The sequence below is a fragment of the Astyanax mexicanus genome, chromosome 4 (assembly GCF_023375975.1).
Source record: "Astyanax mexicanus isolate ESR-SI-001 chromosome 4, AstMex3_surface, whole genome shotgun sequence".
Lineage (NCBI taxonomy): Eukaryota > Metazoa > Chordata > Actinopteri > Characiformes > Acestrorhamphidae > Astyanax > Astyanax mexicanus.
Window position 1 is genome coordinate 54,999,757 of NC_064411.1, and position 16,522 is coordinate 55,016,278.

A 16,522-nucleotide genomic window follows, 5' to 3' on the forward strand; every position below is an offset into this window, starting at 1 on the left:
CAGCCTACAGGAGCTTATATACACAAACATTCATCCTACAGCAGCTTATATACCCAACCATTCATCCTACAGCAGCTTATATACCCAACCATTCATCCTACAGCAGCTTATATACCCAACCATTCATCCTACAGCAGCTTATATACCCAACCATTCAGCCTACAGCAGCTTATATACCCAACCATTCAGCTTACATCAGTTTATATACCTACGCATTCAGCCTACTTCAGTTTATATACCTACCCATTCAGCTAACATCAGTTTATATACCCACCCATTCAGCCTACATCAGTTTATATACCCACCCATTCAGCCTACATCAGTTTATATACCCACCCATTCAGCCTACAGCAGGTTATATACCCATCTTTCGCTCGCACAGGGCTTCATTTGGCTGCTTAAATCTCTTGTCGACAGTGGTTAATGGTTGTTCTAATTTTTGGTCCATGTCCGTATCTGATCCTACATCTGTTTCCATTCCTCTCTCTATTAATAAATGGCAGTTTGTGTGTGTTTGACCACCATTAACATTTCATACCGCCTCTCCAAACAATGTCAGGACAAGCCGGCGGTGTGCATTCGATAGTCTTCATTAATATGTAGAGGAGAAGGTGCGGGGTGCTCCTCAGATCATGTTCCACAGTCCCGCAGTGTAGTGTTACACCCTTACATCTAACCTGTTACAGCAGGACTCTTTCAGGACTCTGACAGGACTCCTGTTCTCTCACTCGCTGCCCGTCCGCGGGGTGATAACTCTGACTGAGGACTCTGAGGCACAGCATGGACATCAGGACGGCCCTCGGGTATCTCCAGCTGCTGTGTGTATTTAGTAGAGCTGCTTCCAGGAAAGGTAGGACTACAGTTTTTTAAACTCTTCACGTTTAGAATTTTTTTTTTATTAAAGAAAAAAAAATTCTACATATAAACAGAAATATATGTTTGTTATTATAGGAGTATTGTAAGTCTGCAGACTCTTATTTGTTTTGTTTTTTTGGACTAAGTATTAACAAGTTATTATTAGTACTAGAACTGTCACAGGTTAGCATTGTCATAGATTAGCACTGTCCCAAGTTAGTGTTGTCACAGGTTAGCATTGCTCCAGGTTAGCACTGTCCCAGGTTAACACTTTTAGCATTGTCACAGTTAAGCATTTCTAACATTCTCACAGGTTAGCATTTTCACAAGTTTGTATTGTTTGCATTGGCCCAGATTGGCACTGCCCCAGGACAACATTGCCCCAGTTTAGCATTGCCACAGGTTAGCACTGTCCCAGTTTAGAATTGCCCCAGGTTAGCATTGTCCCTGGTTAAAATTGCCCCGGGTTAGAACTATCCCAGGTTAACACCGTTAGCATTGTCACAGGTTAGCATTGCTAACATTGTCCCAGGTTTGTATTGTTAGTATTGTCACAGGTTAGCATTGTCACAGGTTTGTATGGTTGGCATTGGCCTAGGTTAGCACTGTCCCAGGTTAGCTTTGCCCCAGGTTATCATTCTCCCAGATTAGCACTGTTAGCATTCTCCAGTGTTAGCATTCTCCAATGTCCCAGGTTTGTACTGTTAGTATTGTCACAGGTTTGCATTGTTAGCATTATCACAGGTTAGCATTGTCACAGGTTTGTATTGTTAGCATTGTCACAGGTTACAATTACCCTAGGATAGATTTGCCCCAGGTTAGAACTGCCCCAGGTAAGCATTACCACAGGTTAGCATTGATAACATTGTCCCAGGTTTGTATTGTTAGCATTGTCACAGGTTACAATTACCCTAGGATATATTTGCCCCAGGTTAGAACTGCCCCAGGTAAGCATTACCACAGGTTCGCATTGATAACATTGTCCCAGGTTTGTATTGTTAGCATTGTCCCAGGTTAGCATTGTTAGCATTACACCCCCATTTCTCCACCCTGCAGGAGTTAAATGTGGGGGAATCCTGTCAGCGACCAGTGGGAACATCTCCAGCCCGAATTTCCCGGGTCTGTACCCGTATAACGTGGATTGCTCGTGGCTGATCGTGGTGTCGGAGGGTTCTTCGGTGCTGCTGACCTTCCATCACTTCGAGCTGGAGTTCCACACAGACTGCGCCTACGACTACATCAAGATCTACAACGGCATCTCTGAGGACGAGGGGAACCTGCTGGGGAAGTTCTGTGGGGACATGACTCCTCCACAGTTCAGCTCATCCTGGAATGTCATGTCCATCATTTTCCACTCGGACCGACACGTGGCCCACAGTGGATTTAACGTTGGATACAGGAAAGGTAATGGGTTTATTCTGATAGGGTCTCATGTCTAGGCCTGGCGCAATAATTATGATTTGGGATTATTTGTTGTTTTCAGTAGAGTGCACTCTACTGAAACACAGCAGCAAAAACAAAGATCTGAACTGGATCACCATCTGAGCCAAACAAGTTTATGTTGGTATCATCAGACCACAGGACATGGTTTCAGTGGTCCATGGTCTTGAACTGTTTGTTTTCAGCAAACTGTTTGCAGGCTTTTTTGTGAATCAGCTTCAGAAGAGGTTACCTTGAAGGACAGTGAAATGCAGACAGAGTTGCAGTGTATGGTCTGAGCGCTGCAGAATGAACTCCCACTTTTTTAACCTGTGCAGCAATGCTGGCAGCACTCATATGTCTACTTTTTAAGCCAGTATCTCGATATTCTGCTGAACATGTGAACTCAACTTCAAGGCCTTTTTTGAGTGGAAACCATCCACAAAAAACGCTGTATGACCGTGCCCATTGTGCTGTATCTCAGGTTTAGGGTGTTAGCAATCTTCTTATAGCCTAGGCAATCTTTGTGGAGAGTAACAGTTCTGTTTCTCACATCCTTTGAGAATTATTTGCCATGAGGTGGCATGTTGAATATTCAGGGTTTACAAAAATGTGAGAGGTGTGTTTACCTTTGTGGTAAGATACTGTAAACATTATCAATGATTGGAATAATTCGTTTTTTTTTTTTTTTTTTTTTTTTAATTTCTCAAAATTAAAATTTCATTTCATTCAGCTGTATCCCTGGAGTAGTTCAACGAACTAAGGAGCTGCCACTATGATCGGGAGATTGCTGTTTTGAATCCTGGTCATGCAGCTTGCCATCAGCTGTCGGAGCCCTGAGAGAGCACAGTTGTCCTTGCTCTCTCTGGGTGGGTACAGTAGGTGGCGCTCTCTCCCCTCATCACTCCTAGGGTGATGCTGATCAGCACAAGGCTGCGTCTGTGAGCTGATGTATCAGAACCGAGTCGCTGCGCTTTCCTCCGGGCGTTAGCGCTGTGATGCTACTCGGTAATGCTAAAGCATCAGCAGCAGTTCAGATAGAGGCGGAGTCTGACTTCACATGTGTCGGAGGAGGCGTGTGCTGCTGTTCACCCTCCTGGTGTGTTGGGGCATCACTAGTGATATGGGGAGTCCTAATGAGTGGGTTGGGTAATTGGCCGAGTAAATTGGGGAGAAAATGTGATAAAACTTTGGTATTGGTAATAAAATGATACATATGATGATATCAATCAAGCCCTTACATTGCACACTGTACTAACACATCTTCTTCAATGTTTTTTGGAGCAGATATGTGCGGTGGTGTACTGACGGGTCTTTCCGGGGTAATATCCAGCCCAGGATACCCGCTGGAGTACAGTAATAATGCAGACTGCTCCTGGACGGTGCACGTGTCCAACCGCAGCGTGGTCAGTCTGGTCTTCCTGGACTTCCAGCTGGAGAATAATGAAGGATGTAATTTTGACTATATCGCCCTGTTCGACGGACCAACGATCAAACACCGCCACATCGGGAATTACTGCGGCAGCGAGAGACCCCCAAACACGGTGACCACCTCCAACCAGCTGCTGGTGGTGTTCAAATCTGATTTTAATATCGGAGGAAGAGGATTCAAGGCCTACTATTACTCAGGTAAGACCAGTGCATTATATTCTTTACATTTCAGTAGATACAGAATCACCAGCATCGTAATCTGTTGTACCCGTACTGCTCTGTAATTAATCTACAGTTACAGTAGATACAGAATCACCAGCGCCGTAATCTGTTGTACCCATACTGCTCTGTAATTAATCTACAGTTACAGAAGATACAGAATCACCAGCACTGTAATCTGTTGTACCCGTACTGCTCTGTAATTAATCTACAGTTACAGTAGATACAGAATCACCAGCGCCGTAATCTGTTGTACCCATACTGCTCTGTAATTAATCTACAGTTACAGTAGATACAGAATCACCAGCACTGTAATCTGTTGTACCCGTACTGCTCTGTAATTAATCTACAGTTACAGTAGATACAGAATCACCAGCACTGTAATCTGTTGTACCCGTACTGCTCTGTAATTAATCTACAGTTACAGTAGATACAGAATCACCAGCACTGTAATCTGTTGTACCCATACTGCTCTGTAATTAATCTACAGTTACAGTAGATACAGAATCACCAGCACTGTAATCTGTTGTACCCGTACTGCTCTGTAATTAATCTACAGTTACAGTAGATACAGAGTCACCAGCACCATAATCTGTTATACTCATACTGCTCTTTAATTAATCTACAGTTACAGTAGATACAGAATCACCAGCACTGTAATCTGGTGCTAGGAACTCAAGGGATTGTGTAGCATTAAGAAAATCACTTATCAGTCTATTTTCTGTAGGTCTGGATAACATTTTACAACCATGTTTATGTTTATTATATGACTGTAGTACAGTTTTATACAGTAGAAACCTGTATAATTACGTAGAATCCTGTATTTGCCTAAAAACAAAAAAGCACTGCATTTCAGTGTCTCACTTCAACTATCTCACTCCAGCTGTTAAACATGGGGGTGGCGGTATCATGGTATCATAGCAATTTGGAGGCAGCTCCTCACTCAATAAACTTATGCATGAAACTGATCTAAATATAATTCTGTAACATCTGTTGAAATATCTTTACAGTACAGTACAATCCAAAGGTTTGGACACACCTTCTCTTTTTTAATGCGTTTTCTTTATTTTCATAAAGACTCTTTACGTTGTAGATTCTCACTGAAGCATCAAAACTATAAATGAACACGTGTGGAGTTTTATGTACTTAACAAAAAAATGTGAAATAACTAAAAACATGTTTTATATTCTAGTTTCTTCAAAATAGCCCCCCTTTGCTCTGATTACTGCTTTGCACACTCTTGGCATCATTCTCTCAATGAGCTTCTTCAAGAGGTGGCCACCTGAAATGAGTCTTGAAGGAAGGAAGGAGTTCCCAGAGGTGTTTATTAGCACTTGTTGCCCCTTTGCCTTCTTCACTCTGTGCTCCAGCTCACCCCAAACCATCTGGATTGGGTTCAGGTCCGGTGACTGTGGAGGTTCAGCTCATGTTTTTTGTTAAGTACATAAAACTCCACATGTGTTCATTCATAGTTTTGATGCTTCAGTGAGAATCTACAATGTAAATAGTCATTAAAAAATGACTTCGCATCAGTGACACTGTGCGTTCTTGTTCATTTAAATGTATTTTTCACATTTAACTCTATATTTTCTGTACGTTTTTTTGGAAGGAGAGTGCCAGCAGGTTCTGAAAGCCATCAGCGGGAACTTCACCAGCCCCAACTTTCCAAACATCTACCCCAACAACGTCAACTGCCACTGGACCATTTCTCTGCCCCCCGGCTACAGGATCAAGCTCTATTTCCCCGAGATGGAGCTGGAGGACGAGAACAGCCTGTCGGACATGTGTGATTTCGACTCGGTATCTGTGTACGACGGGGGCAGCGAGACGGACCCCCTGCTCGGACGCTGGTGCGGTACAGAACAACCCCCGTATCTTACGTCAAAGACGAACAAGCTGCTGGTGGTCCTCAACACTGACCGAAACATGGCTTTTAAAGGATTTACAGCGTCCTACACAGGAGGTGAGAACATTCAGGGACACTATGGACCATAGTAAAGTTATAGTTAAAGTTATTTGGGTGGTGGTTGTGTTGCTGGTACCAAAAATAAATAGGCATTTTTCCTAGGTTGATCTCCAGTTACTCCAAAATGCTACAGGAATATACAGCTCTGGAACAAAAATAAGAGATCACTTAAAAATGATGAGTTTCTTTGATTTTAGCAAATTATAAACCTCTGGAATATAATCAAGAGGAAGATGGATGATCACAAACCATCAAACCACCAAACTGAACTGCTTGAATTTCTGCACCAGGAGTAAAGCAGCATAAAGTTATCCAAAAGCAGTGTGTAAGACTGGTGGAGGAGAACATGATGCCAAGAAGAATGAAAACTGTGATTAAAAACCAGGATTATTCAAATTTATGAATATTAACTTTGTTTTCTTTGCATTATTTGAGGTCTGAAAGCTCTGCATCTTTTTTGTTATTTCCGCCATTTCTCATTTTCTGTAAATAAATGCTCTAAATGACAATATTTTTATTTGGAATTTGGGAGAAATGTTGTCTGTAGTTTATAGAATAAAACAACAATGTTCATTTTACTCAAACATAAACCTAAAAATAGCAAAATCAGAGAAACTGATTCAGAAACTGAAATAGTTTCTTAATTTCTTCTAGAGCTTTAGATTTTAGAAATTCATAAATTTAGTGATGTGATACGATAACCGTTTGATTTTCATGTTTTATAGGACTCTAAACTCTCTAAATAAGGTATATATACAACCAAATAGCCAATTGTCCTGTATTTGCCATCCCAATTATTCAAATTCTTACAGTATTATTACTTGAAACATGCATGATAAATACTATTACATGTGTTCTTCAAGACCTCAGTGGTGTTGTTTAATAATCCTTTGCTTTTCTTATTTTATAAGAGTCTAAATTCGGCTCTATATACAAGCAAATTGGCAATGTGTCTAATTTTGCAATCCCATTACTGACCTTTTTTTGTTTGGGCCCGCCACAACAAGAACAAAAACATACCCCAGGAGAGAAAACAAATGGCAGTAAACAAAGAGAAAAAAGGAAGAAATAAGAAAAAAAAAACAGACAAATAAACAAAAACAGAACATAAAATAAAAACAAGAATAAAAATAAGAAAAAAAAAAAATAGTAGTCTATTTGCCCAATCTGTGTTTTGCCATCCCATAACTAACTCCAAATTCCTTTATATTACAGTAAAATAATTGGAATTGAAACATGATTAATACTATGAAAAGTGTTTTTTTCAAAACATCAGTGGTTTCATTTAATAACTGTTTGATTTTCTTCTTTAATAGGACTTCAAACCGTGGTCTATACATAATATAATGTTCAAAATATAGTGGATCTAACCTTAAAACAGATGTATTTTATTTTCAAGGAGAGAAAAATATGCATTCCCAAAATGTTACAAAGTTTTCCTCAATTGGTGTATCATTAATAAAACCGTAAAGCATGGTGGTGGGAGTATCATTGTCTGTGGGGTCCTGATACAGGACTACAGTGTGTTATTGTTACTATAGAACTACAAAGTGTGGTATAAGATCAGTGGAGCTCAAACATAGAGGTACAAATACATAAAGTCATAAAGTCAAGCTATGCTTGATTGGTGTATTATTATTAAAACTGTTAAGCGTGGTGGTGGGAGTATCATGGTTTGTATCTAAAACTCTGCACCTGTGTTGTATTTGTGTTTCCCAGTGGTCCCCGTCAATGTAAGCTGCACCAGAACAGAGTTCCAGATTCAGATTTCCCAGCAGTCTTTGCCCCAGTTGGACCGTGAGAGCATCTATTTGGGAAACCCGTCCTGTTCTGCCCAACTGACCTCAACCACCTACAAGATCCTGGCACGATTCGTCAACTGTGGCACTGCTGGACAGGTCATTTCCACAATCACTGGCCACTTTATTAGAAACATCTACTCTTATACACTCACTGACAAAAATAATGCAACAAGAAGTTGATAGTTGGAATGTAATGAAACTTTATATGAGTGAGTTTAATGGAGGCTCTAGTTTAGACCCTGTTGGAGCCTCTAGTCTGGATATAAGATATATACGGTTCCAGGTCCATAGCAGTTCAGACTGTTGTCAGGGTTTTAATCAGTCAGTGGCGCACCTGTATTTCTCTTCACCAAGATACAAGAAACACGCCAGAAATTTACCTGAACACATCTCACTTCCAGACCACCACACCCATCAGTGTAGATTCATTCCTAAACTCCGATGCAATTTTAACGTGAGCAAGGTGTGAAAATAGAACTGTTAGCGATCTATAGCGCACCGGTCAATTCTTGCAAGATCTTGCAGCTTGATTTAGGGTTTGTCTGTGTGTCTTTGCTATCATAACAGCAGGAAAAGTATATCATACGGGGCTCAAAACACACACAAAAGGCTAATTCTCTTAATTAATCATGGATGTGGTTAATTTTGGGCGTAACATGAAATAAACCAATCAGTGTACCCAGTTGTCATTCCCTTTAAGAAGCAGGTGAGCTCTGAGTTTGGCACATTGGTATCTTAACAGCGCAGTGCTTTTATACGTTTCAGTATACAGACCTGTGATAAACTTGTGCTAGCAGCTCATTTATGGGAAGAGCAGTGTTATTTTATTCTTTCTTCTGTTTATTGTTGAGTTAAAAGTCGAATTTGACTCTGCATGGCAAAGATAGGACTGGACAGTGGACTGTTGACTGTTGTCAGGTTTTAATCAATCAGTGGCGCACCTGTATTTCTCACCACCAGAAATTAAACTGAACACACCTCACTTCCAGACCACCACACCCATCAGTGTAGATTAATTCCTAATTTTAATTCCTATTTTAAGGACGTGGGTGCAATGTGTGAAAATAGACTGTTGATAGGGTGTAAGATAGCAATGAGCATCCCGATGCACCTTGCACAGGGTGTACAATAGAGACCCTGGTGTTCAATTTGACCACATTTGCAATCATTGACATTAAAAAAACTGCTGTTATGTTTTTAGTCTATGTTTTTTGTACTTCTATCTTTGTAAGTAAGAGTATTTCTTTTGTATTTACGTCTGAACAGAAGCGTCGGAACATCACGATGCTGGTGAACTCGCTCTACATCGACTTCTCGGGCGGGAAACACCAGAACATTCAGGAGTACGAGGTCGAGTGCGACGCCCAGAGGAAGGTCGCGATGGTCAACCTCATCTCGGCGGAGGAGCGGAACCGGATGAACGAGCTGGCCCGATTGGCCGAGGAGTCCAAGAGCCAGGGGGGCGGAGAGAGCAAGGAGGCGGAGCCTCACGAGACCAGCGACATCGTCTTCATCAGCGTCTGCGTGCTGGCGGTCATCCTCATGCTCATCGCTATCGTCTGGCTGGTTCTTCTGTAGGAACGTTCAAATACTGGCTTCCTTTGTATTTATCTGTATATATTTGTATATAATCTTAATTTTATACATCGGTTCAATCCAAATATACTATAATATAAAATACATACTCTTACACTATGCTGTCCCATGACTTTTTTCTATCAGTGTATAAGTTGATAAACTGATCATGAAGTATTACCTCAGGGTCCAGCTTGTGAGTTGTGAGGTGTTATCTTGTGAGTGATGTAGATTAGATAACTGAACACTGGTTAGTGTGGTCATTGAAAGGTGACGTGATTTAGTTAGGGAGTTAGAAGAGACGAAAGATGGTGGGTGCAAAATATCATGTGTAGCTATTGTACTATTTCCTGTCCCATGACTTTTGGCATCTCAGATTTATTTTTCTAAGATGTTTTTTTCTGTAAGTATTGATTAATAATCTTCAGAATAATTTTGTCTTGGCCATTTTTGGGGATACAGTATGTTTTCTTCATCCAATCCATAAAAGCTAATAAAGAACTTTCATTGCAGCCGTTAAGCATGGGGGTGGGAGTATCACAGTTTGTGGTAGCTTTCCTGTTTTGGTCCTGTAAAGGCCTGCTTTTAATGATGGATTTATGATTTTTTTAGATTTTAATTCTATTCTATTGCGATATTAATCCTACATAGCATATTTTTCGCACTTTAAAGTGCACTGGATTATAAAGCGCATTATGCGACACTAGTAAGGAACAGGGGTTTTGCCATGTTTCCCTTCTAATTCAGCAGGTCTCGTTGCTGGGTGATGGTTGGGGTGTAGGTTAACTAAGTTACGTAAAGCTAAGCTAAGTAAAAAAAACATTTCCTTTTAAAGTCAAACGAGCGCTGGATGTTAATCTACACAGATTTCTCTCCTGAAAATTTCTGTTTATTTATAGTATGCTAGCACTAGCGTTTAGCAGCTAACGGCGCCCGACAGCGCTACACTGAGGAACCATGAGTATTCCGGTAAACCAGGGCTATATTAGCTAGTGGTTTGTCCCACGTAGCTTGTTTAAACACGGTAAATACGCAGACTACAGTTCAATATACTCACCTCTGAACAGCAAATGAGCTAGTTCTTAGCGCGGTTAGCGGCTAATGCCAATGCTGCTGCAGCAGCGCTAGCCGGGGTTAGCAGCAGGCTACAGTCCCAGCAATATACTCACCTCTGAACTGCAAAAGAGCTAGCGCTTAGTGTGATTAGCAGCTAATGCTAATGCTGCTCCAGCAGTGCTGCTCCTTAATACCTGACTGGTAGAATTCATACATAAGGAGCACCGGATAATAATGCTTAAATCATTTAAGGATTTTAAGTGCACCTTATAGTGCGAAAAATACGGTAACTCTGCTCAATATAATACACACTATTTTTGTGGAGAACCCGTCTAATGAATGCAATGATTCCACTATTTTAAGCTGTAAATATTACTGAAATATGAAATACATAAAAAATGAAGCAAAAAAAAAATCTATTATTTTAAAAGGTTTTATAAAAACTGACAGGATTCTCTTTATAGAGAATATAGTTTATATAGTTCAGTTCATGCTGTTTGAACAGCGCTCTAGTTAAAGGTAATATGGACATCCTGCTCTTCAACATTATTAAAACCAACCAATGATATAGGCCCAATCCCATTTCACCCCTTAAACCTCCTACTTACCCCTACCTATTTTTTTTTTAGTGTAACCCTTCCTTTTGGAACAGAGTTAGAAGAAGAAGGGGTAAAATCCTCCCCCTAAGAATTGGGAAAACCATCAGGAGCGCTAAAGTTCAGCAACCTAACTGCTGCTGCTGATTAACTAGTTAACGTTAGGGTGTATTTTATCGTTTGTCTTCAGAAAGGTGAGAGATGATGCAGAAATGATTTATTACTGTCCATTCCTTAATTCCTCTGTGATGGGGAGCTGAAATTTGCTTTGAATATCTTTTATTTTGTTTTATTTTTCCGTTCCACCTTAAATGATGCAGCCCCTGCTGTCTGTTGCACCATTTAAGGTGGAATGGGAAAGTTAGCTAGCTAGCTAGCTACTGATACAAACTATTAGCGACCTTTTAATCCTTTTTTATGAAGAATTTGGCCTTAAAACATTGAAACTACTCATTAAACTATGGTAAAATAGTGCTAATCGTCACTTTTAGCTTGGAAAATATTTACATTTGTGGGTTTCTTACCAGTGATTCTGAAAAATCTCTGTATGAAGGATAACAAGCCCTATACCTATACCTTCCCCTAACCCTAACCTACCCCTGCAGCCTAACAAGAATCAGGACACCTCTAGCACACACAAAACAGAGGGGTGGTGGATCAGGGGTGAAATGGGATTGGACCATAGCATTTAAAAATCATACAGTATAAAAAGTTTCACATAAAATTAAAATAAAATAAGTAAGATGGTAGGAGTCACTGTTTCTTCTTGTGATTGCTCACGAACGTGTTGACAGGGAGTGTCCCGTCCCTCACTTGTGCTCGGACGTCCGGTTTGTGCTTCAGAGCGAAGACCAGCGCTCTGATAGTTCTTCTATAAACCACGTTAATCAGACGAGAGGACTGATGAAACACCTCCCTCTCCATGTTCTCCACCAGCCCATCACTGACCTGCAGAAACCAACCAGAAACCAGAGGAACATCACACGAAACAAAATGATGTTTTCTTTTTCTTATAGTCTTTTTATTTATATACAAAACAAAAGCCAAATATGAGACAGAACAATAAAACAAACATTGTAACCCACACAAATCCACCCCCCATATATCCTCCTGAGACCCTGCGTCCTTATATGGGGACGTTACTGCTTCTCTGCATCATGATACTTAGGCTGTGTCTCAATTCAGGGGCTGCATCCTTCGAAGCACTCATTTAAAGGCCAATTACGTCACCGCGGTGCGACTAGGCTGTCCCATTTCGAAGACTCCTTCGAATGCGGCCGACGAATGCAGCTTTCCTTTCCTCAAAAACAAAGGATGCACCGGGTGTATCCCTCACAGCCTACAGTATCCCAAGATTCATTGCGTGCCGGCTTATTTCAGCGCGAACAGGGCAGAGTCAGCAGAGGAGTCGGCTCTATTATGTAGTTTATAGATATATAAATACTTATAGATATTATAAATATTATTTATATATTATATCATTTATATTATTTAGTTTATATGTATTATCATGTTTATGTTGTTATATGTTAATAGTTTATACATATGTAAATACTATACTTCATATATATATATATACATATATATATGTATATATATATGTGTGTGTATGTATTTATGTATTATTTAGTTTATTTTTAAGTATTGTTTGGTTTATATATATGTAGTATATATAAATATATATATATATATAAAATACTATATATATATATATATATATATATATATATATATATATATATATATATATATATATATATATATATATATATATATAATAGATAATATAACATAATACTTTATTCTAATTTATTCTCTTTTTTCTAACTTCATTTCAAACGCCATTTTATTTATGTTCAGTTCCACCCGTTCACATTAAAAATATTTAAGTAACTGCACAGTTAATTAACCTGGACTTAATTAATTTGGTATTTTGTGGTCTGAAGCAAAACTAGATCAAAATCTCTGGCTCATTTCTCAGCCCTTTGGTTCTCAGGTCACTTTGGTTGTGGAGGGTAGAATCTCAAACAGGAAACAGGAAATACACCGTAGGGTAGACTGTCCCATTTCAGTACTGCCATCGCAGCCTACCCATCCTTCAAAGGACACACCTTCGTAGACCACGTCCTTCGAAGGATGCAGCCCCTGAATTGAGACACAGCTTTAATCAGTTAAAATGTTGACCCTTTGACCTCATATGAAGACACTTCCAGTACCATTACACTCAATTAAAATATATAAAAAAATATATATGTCTCCATTTAAGGACATACTGAGGACGTTTTTGCAGAAATCACAATTAAATTAAATTAGATTAGAATTGTAATTTAAAAAATACATTTTTATGAATAAATGAATGAAATGATACTGAAATGAAATGTACTCAGAACTTTTCTCTGTGGATAGATTGAGCAATTCCACTCGTCTCTTTTTTGAGTGAATAATTGCTGATTGCTGTTGTTTTTCTGTAATCAAGTTTTTACACATCCAACCCACAGCTTCCAGTTTACCCTACCCACAACCATCCCTCCCCACCTGTTTGCTGTTGTTTTTCTATTTTACTCCCATAAAAACACTCTTACAGTGAGGAACAGCAGCAGGAGCTCCTCAGATAAAGTGCTGTTCCCGTACCCCTAATTTCCCTTAACTAATCTCAAGCTAAACCTGGGCCACAGAAGGATATACAGTAGAAATATACATATACATACATACATACATACATACACCTACATACACATATATTAAACAAAAAAGGAATGTGAACCCACTTCTCACAACCTGTCTAAAGTTCTATATTACCTAAGCTCTTTATATAACCCATAACGGGTCCCCACATTGTTTCAAAAACCTCCTGTTTATCCTTTACAATATACAGGGTTCATACACTTTTAACCAATACATTTCCATGACTTTTTCATGCCTTCAAGGCAAATTTTCATGACCATACGATTAGAATAAAATATTCTAAGACACTATTCTGAGAACCTTTATTGGCTGTAAGCCATAATCATCAACAATAAAATAAATAAATGCTTAAAATAGATGCAGATTTCATTTTCCAGCCGGATGTGGAACACTGCCCACACTGCCAAAAATATTCTTATTTTCTGAGACACTGATTTTTGGGTTTTCATTGTCTGTAAGCCATAATCATCAACTATAAAATAAATAAACGCTTAAAATAGATCACTCTGTGTTTAATAAATCTATATAACAATATAGTGCATTACAAAAACCGACAATGTTTTCCTATCTCTCCTATCTTTAAATTCCATTCGCAAACCACCCATCCCACCACTTCCAGTTTACTGTACCCACATACAACCCCCCCTGTTTGCTGCTGTTTTTTTTATTGTACTCAGATAAAAACACTCATAGAGTGAGGAACAGCAGCAGGAGCTCCTCAGATAAAGTGCTGTTTCCGTACCATTCATTTCCCTTAACTAATCGCAAGCCAAACCTGGGTCTCAGGTTGGTTGGTTGTTGGGGTTTTACTGCAATAAAGTAACTTTTCAATCATATTCAAATTTTTTGAGATGCACTATGTATCAGTGCAGTACATCCTACCTCCGGTCCGATGCTGTCAGCGAGGAGTTTGACCGCGTTGCTCCGGAGCCCCTCAGTCTGTTTATCACTGCGGACCTCTATAGAGGGTTTGTTGGCGTTCTCCGCGATGAAGGTTCTCCAGTGTGTGTAGACTTCCCGCGCCAGAGCCTTCACCTCAGCGTCCGGATGCTGCTTACGCACGTTATTAACCGTGTGACCTACAGGACAAACAGTATTCATACTTACATACTGAAATCTGTATAATATATAGAAGAGTATACTGAAAATTACAAAGTAAATGAATAGTGAAGTGATCCGGACTATGAAGAACCACATAAGGAATCATGTAGTAACTTAAAATTACTGTTAAACAAACACAACAACAACAAATACTCTGGTTTCTGAGGCTCGTAACTCTTTTCCTGGGGCAGACCTGATGAGTGCCCGTTCCATCATCATAATGTTTTTGATTTAGTGTTTGCGGTGACTGCACTTAAGAATGCTTTGCTCTTCAAACTTTACAACTGATGCTCTCAAACACTTTATTAAGAGACAAGAAATTCAAGTAATTAACTCTTGACGAGTTCAGCACAGCTGTTAACTGAAAGCCTGAATTCCAGGTGACTCTACCTCATAAAGCTGACTGAGAAAATCCAGCAGAGATGTAGAAAACTTTATCTATGCAAGAGGTTTTAGTTTAAAGAATGTAAAATATTAAACATATACTGTTTGTTCAACACGTTTTTCTTTACTAATTAATTTTAATATGTTTTGCTTCATAGTTTGGATGAATTTAGTATTAATCTACGATGCAGAACATTTCAGAGTATTGAAAAAAAAAACACTGAATTTAAGGTGTGTAACTGTTGACTGGTACTGTATATTTGTTAGAGAACATTTGTGCAGCTTGACATTAAATGGACATTAAAAGGCAATTACATTTTTAGTTACTTGGATTTTATTGTATATAAATTTGGATAAAACATTTTAGAATGTCATGTTTTGTGCACATCACAGAAACATTCTAATATTCTTATATATATATATATTTTTTCCATTTTTACATACAGCAACAAATGTAAGTTTTATTATACCATGGGGAAAATTTTGAAAAAATAGAAAATTTAGATAATATAATATTAAATTCATAATTTCCTGAAGTTATTATTGTGAAGTGCCGAAATGGAAAAAAAAAATTGAAAAAATGTATAAAAAAAATTTCTTCACTATACTAAATGGAATAAAAATATATATAATTTTAAATAATATAAAAATTATTATTATTTTTTAGTTAATTGGATTTCATTTTATATAGAGTGTGTATTAAGAATATTACAGTCTTGTTTTGTGTGGATCACAGAAAAAGTCTCATATTCTTATATTTTTGCACTGGAACATAATTAATGTCTGAAAGGGTTAATTCAAATATCTACAAATAAAAAAACAAGGTAGCTCCTTTTTTTACCAATTCTGGTGGATCTCAGCACCTCTTTTGAAGGCACTTTCTTGTCCAGCTCCCTCAGAGCCATCAGCATGTTCTCCTTAGTCTGAGCAGGAAGTTCCAGCATGGCCTTAAACCTCTCAATGTCCTCAATCACCACCACCCTCTGAATAACACAGAGAAACCTGTTCACACCCTGTTCACACACATCACTACCTCACACTACACTCCTCACCTTCAGAGACTCCAGAGTGGCCTGTCTGTACACCTTCTCTGCAGGTTTCCCTCCCTGCTGCTGTCCTCCAGCCTGCTTAGGGATCTTCACCACAAACCTGTCCATCCTCTTCCTCTCTAAAAACGGGTCCTAATGTTCTGGCTGCTTCACTGATGATCTTCTCATGTCTTGCTTTCACTTAACACTGAGCACAACAACAATGAACAGGAAGTTTGAGTTGCTAGTGGAGAAAACCGGAAATTCAAAATTAAAGTCGCATACAAACAAATACAAGAAAAGAAAAGTGTGAGTAAAATAAAAGTCTGAATCGTGAAAATAATTCAAATTAATTATTACAACAAAAATGTATTATAATTATGTTCACTATTCAGACTTTTATTT

At 38.8% G+C, this 16,522-nt stretch overlaps 2 protein-coding genes across 2 annotated transcripts; one reads left to right on the forward strand and one right to left on the reverse strand.

Annotated features, from left to right (window-relative positions):
• The first annotated feature begins 272 nt into the window (after positions 1 to 272).
• Positions 273 to 9,387, forward strand: cdcp2 (CUB domain containing protein 2). The gene is made up of 6 exons (XM_022678605.2): positions 273 to 850; positions 1,912 to 2,259; positions 3,562 to 3,903; positions 5,534 to 5,887; positions 7,610 to 7,788; positions 8,959 to 9,387. Exons 1-6 carry the CDS (start codon positions 781 to 783, stop codon positions 9,268 to 9,270), a joined length of 1,605 nt encoding a protein of 534 aa, XP_022534326.2. The 5' UTR covers positions 273 to 780; the 3' UTR covers positions 9,271 to 9,387.
• A 1,571-nt stretch (positions 9,388 to 10,958) lies between these two features.
• Positions 10,959 to 16,362, reverse strand: tceanc2 (transcription elongation factor A (SII) N-terminal and central domain containing 2). The gene is made up of 4 exons (XM_007235207.4): positions 16,142 to 16,362; positions 15,931 to 16,072; positions 14,487 to 14,683; positions 10,959 to 11,867 (listed from the first exon to the last, which is right to left on the reverse strand). The coding sequence occupies exons 1-4, from the start codon at positions 16,244 to 16,246 to the stop codon at positions 11,673 to 11,675; spliced, it is 639 nt and encodes a 212-aa protein (XP_007235269.3). The 5' UTR covers positions 16,247 to 16,362; the 3' UTR covers positions 10,959 to 11,672.
• Positions 16,363 to 16,522: the final 160 nt, after the last annotated feature.

Excerpts from the sequence above, each read along its gene's own strand:
- cdcp2 (XM_022678605.2), top strand. The coding sequence starts at position 781 with ATGGACATCAGGACGGCCCTCGGGTATCTCCAGCTGCTGTGTGTATTT. Across the intron at positions 2,260-3,561 it reads TAACGTTGGATACAGGAAAG|ATATGTGCGGTGGTGTACTG; the intron begins GTAATGGGTTTA and ends TTTTTGGAGCAG. Across the intron at positions 3,904-5,533 it reads CAAGGCCTACTATTACTCAG|GAGAGTGCCAGCAGGTTCTG; the intron begins GTAAGACCAGTG and ends TTTTTTTGGAAG.
- tceanc2 (XM_007235207.4), bottom strand. The coding sequence starts at position 16,246 with ATGGACAGGTTTGTGGTGAAGATCCCTAAGCAGGCTGGAGGACAGCAG. Across the intron at positions 16,073-16,141 it reads CCACTCTGGAGTCTCTGAAG|AGGGTGGTGGTGATTGAGGA; the intron begins GTGAGGAGTGTA and ends TGTGTTATTCAG. Across the intron at positions 11,868-14,486 it reads CTGACAGCATCGGACCGGAG|GTCAGTGATGGGCTGGTGGA; the intron begins GTAGGATGTACT and ends TGGTTTCTGCAG.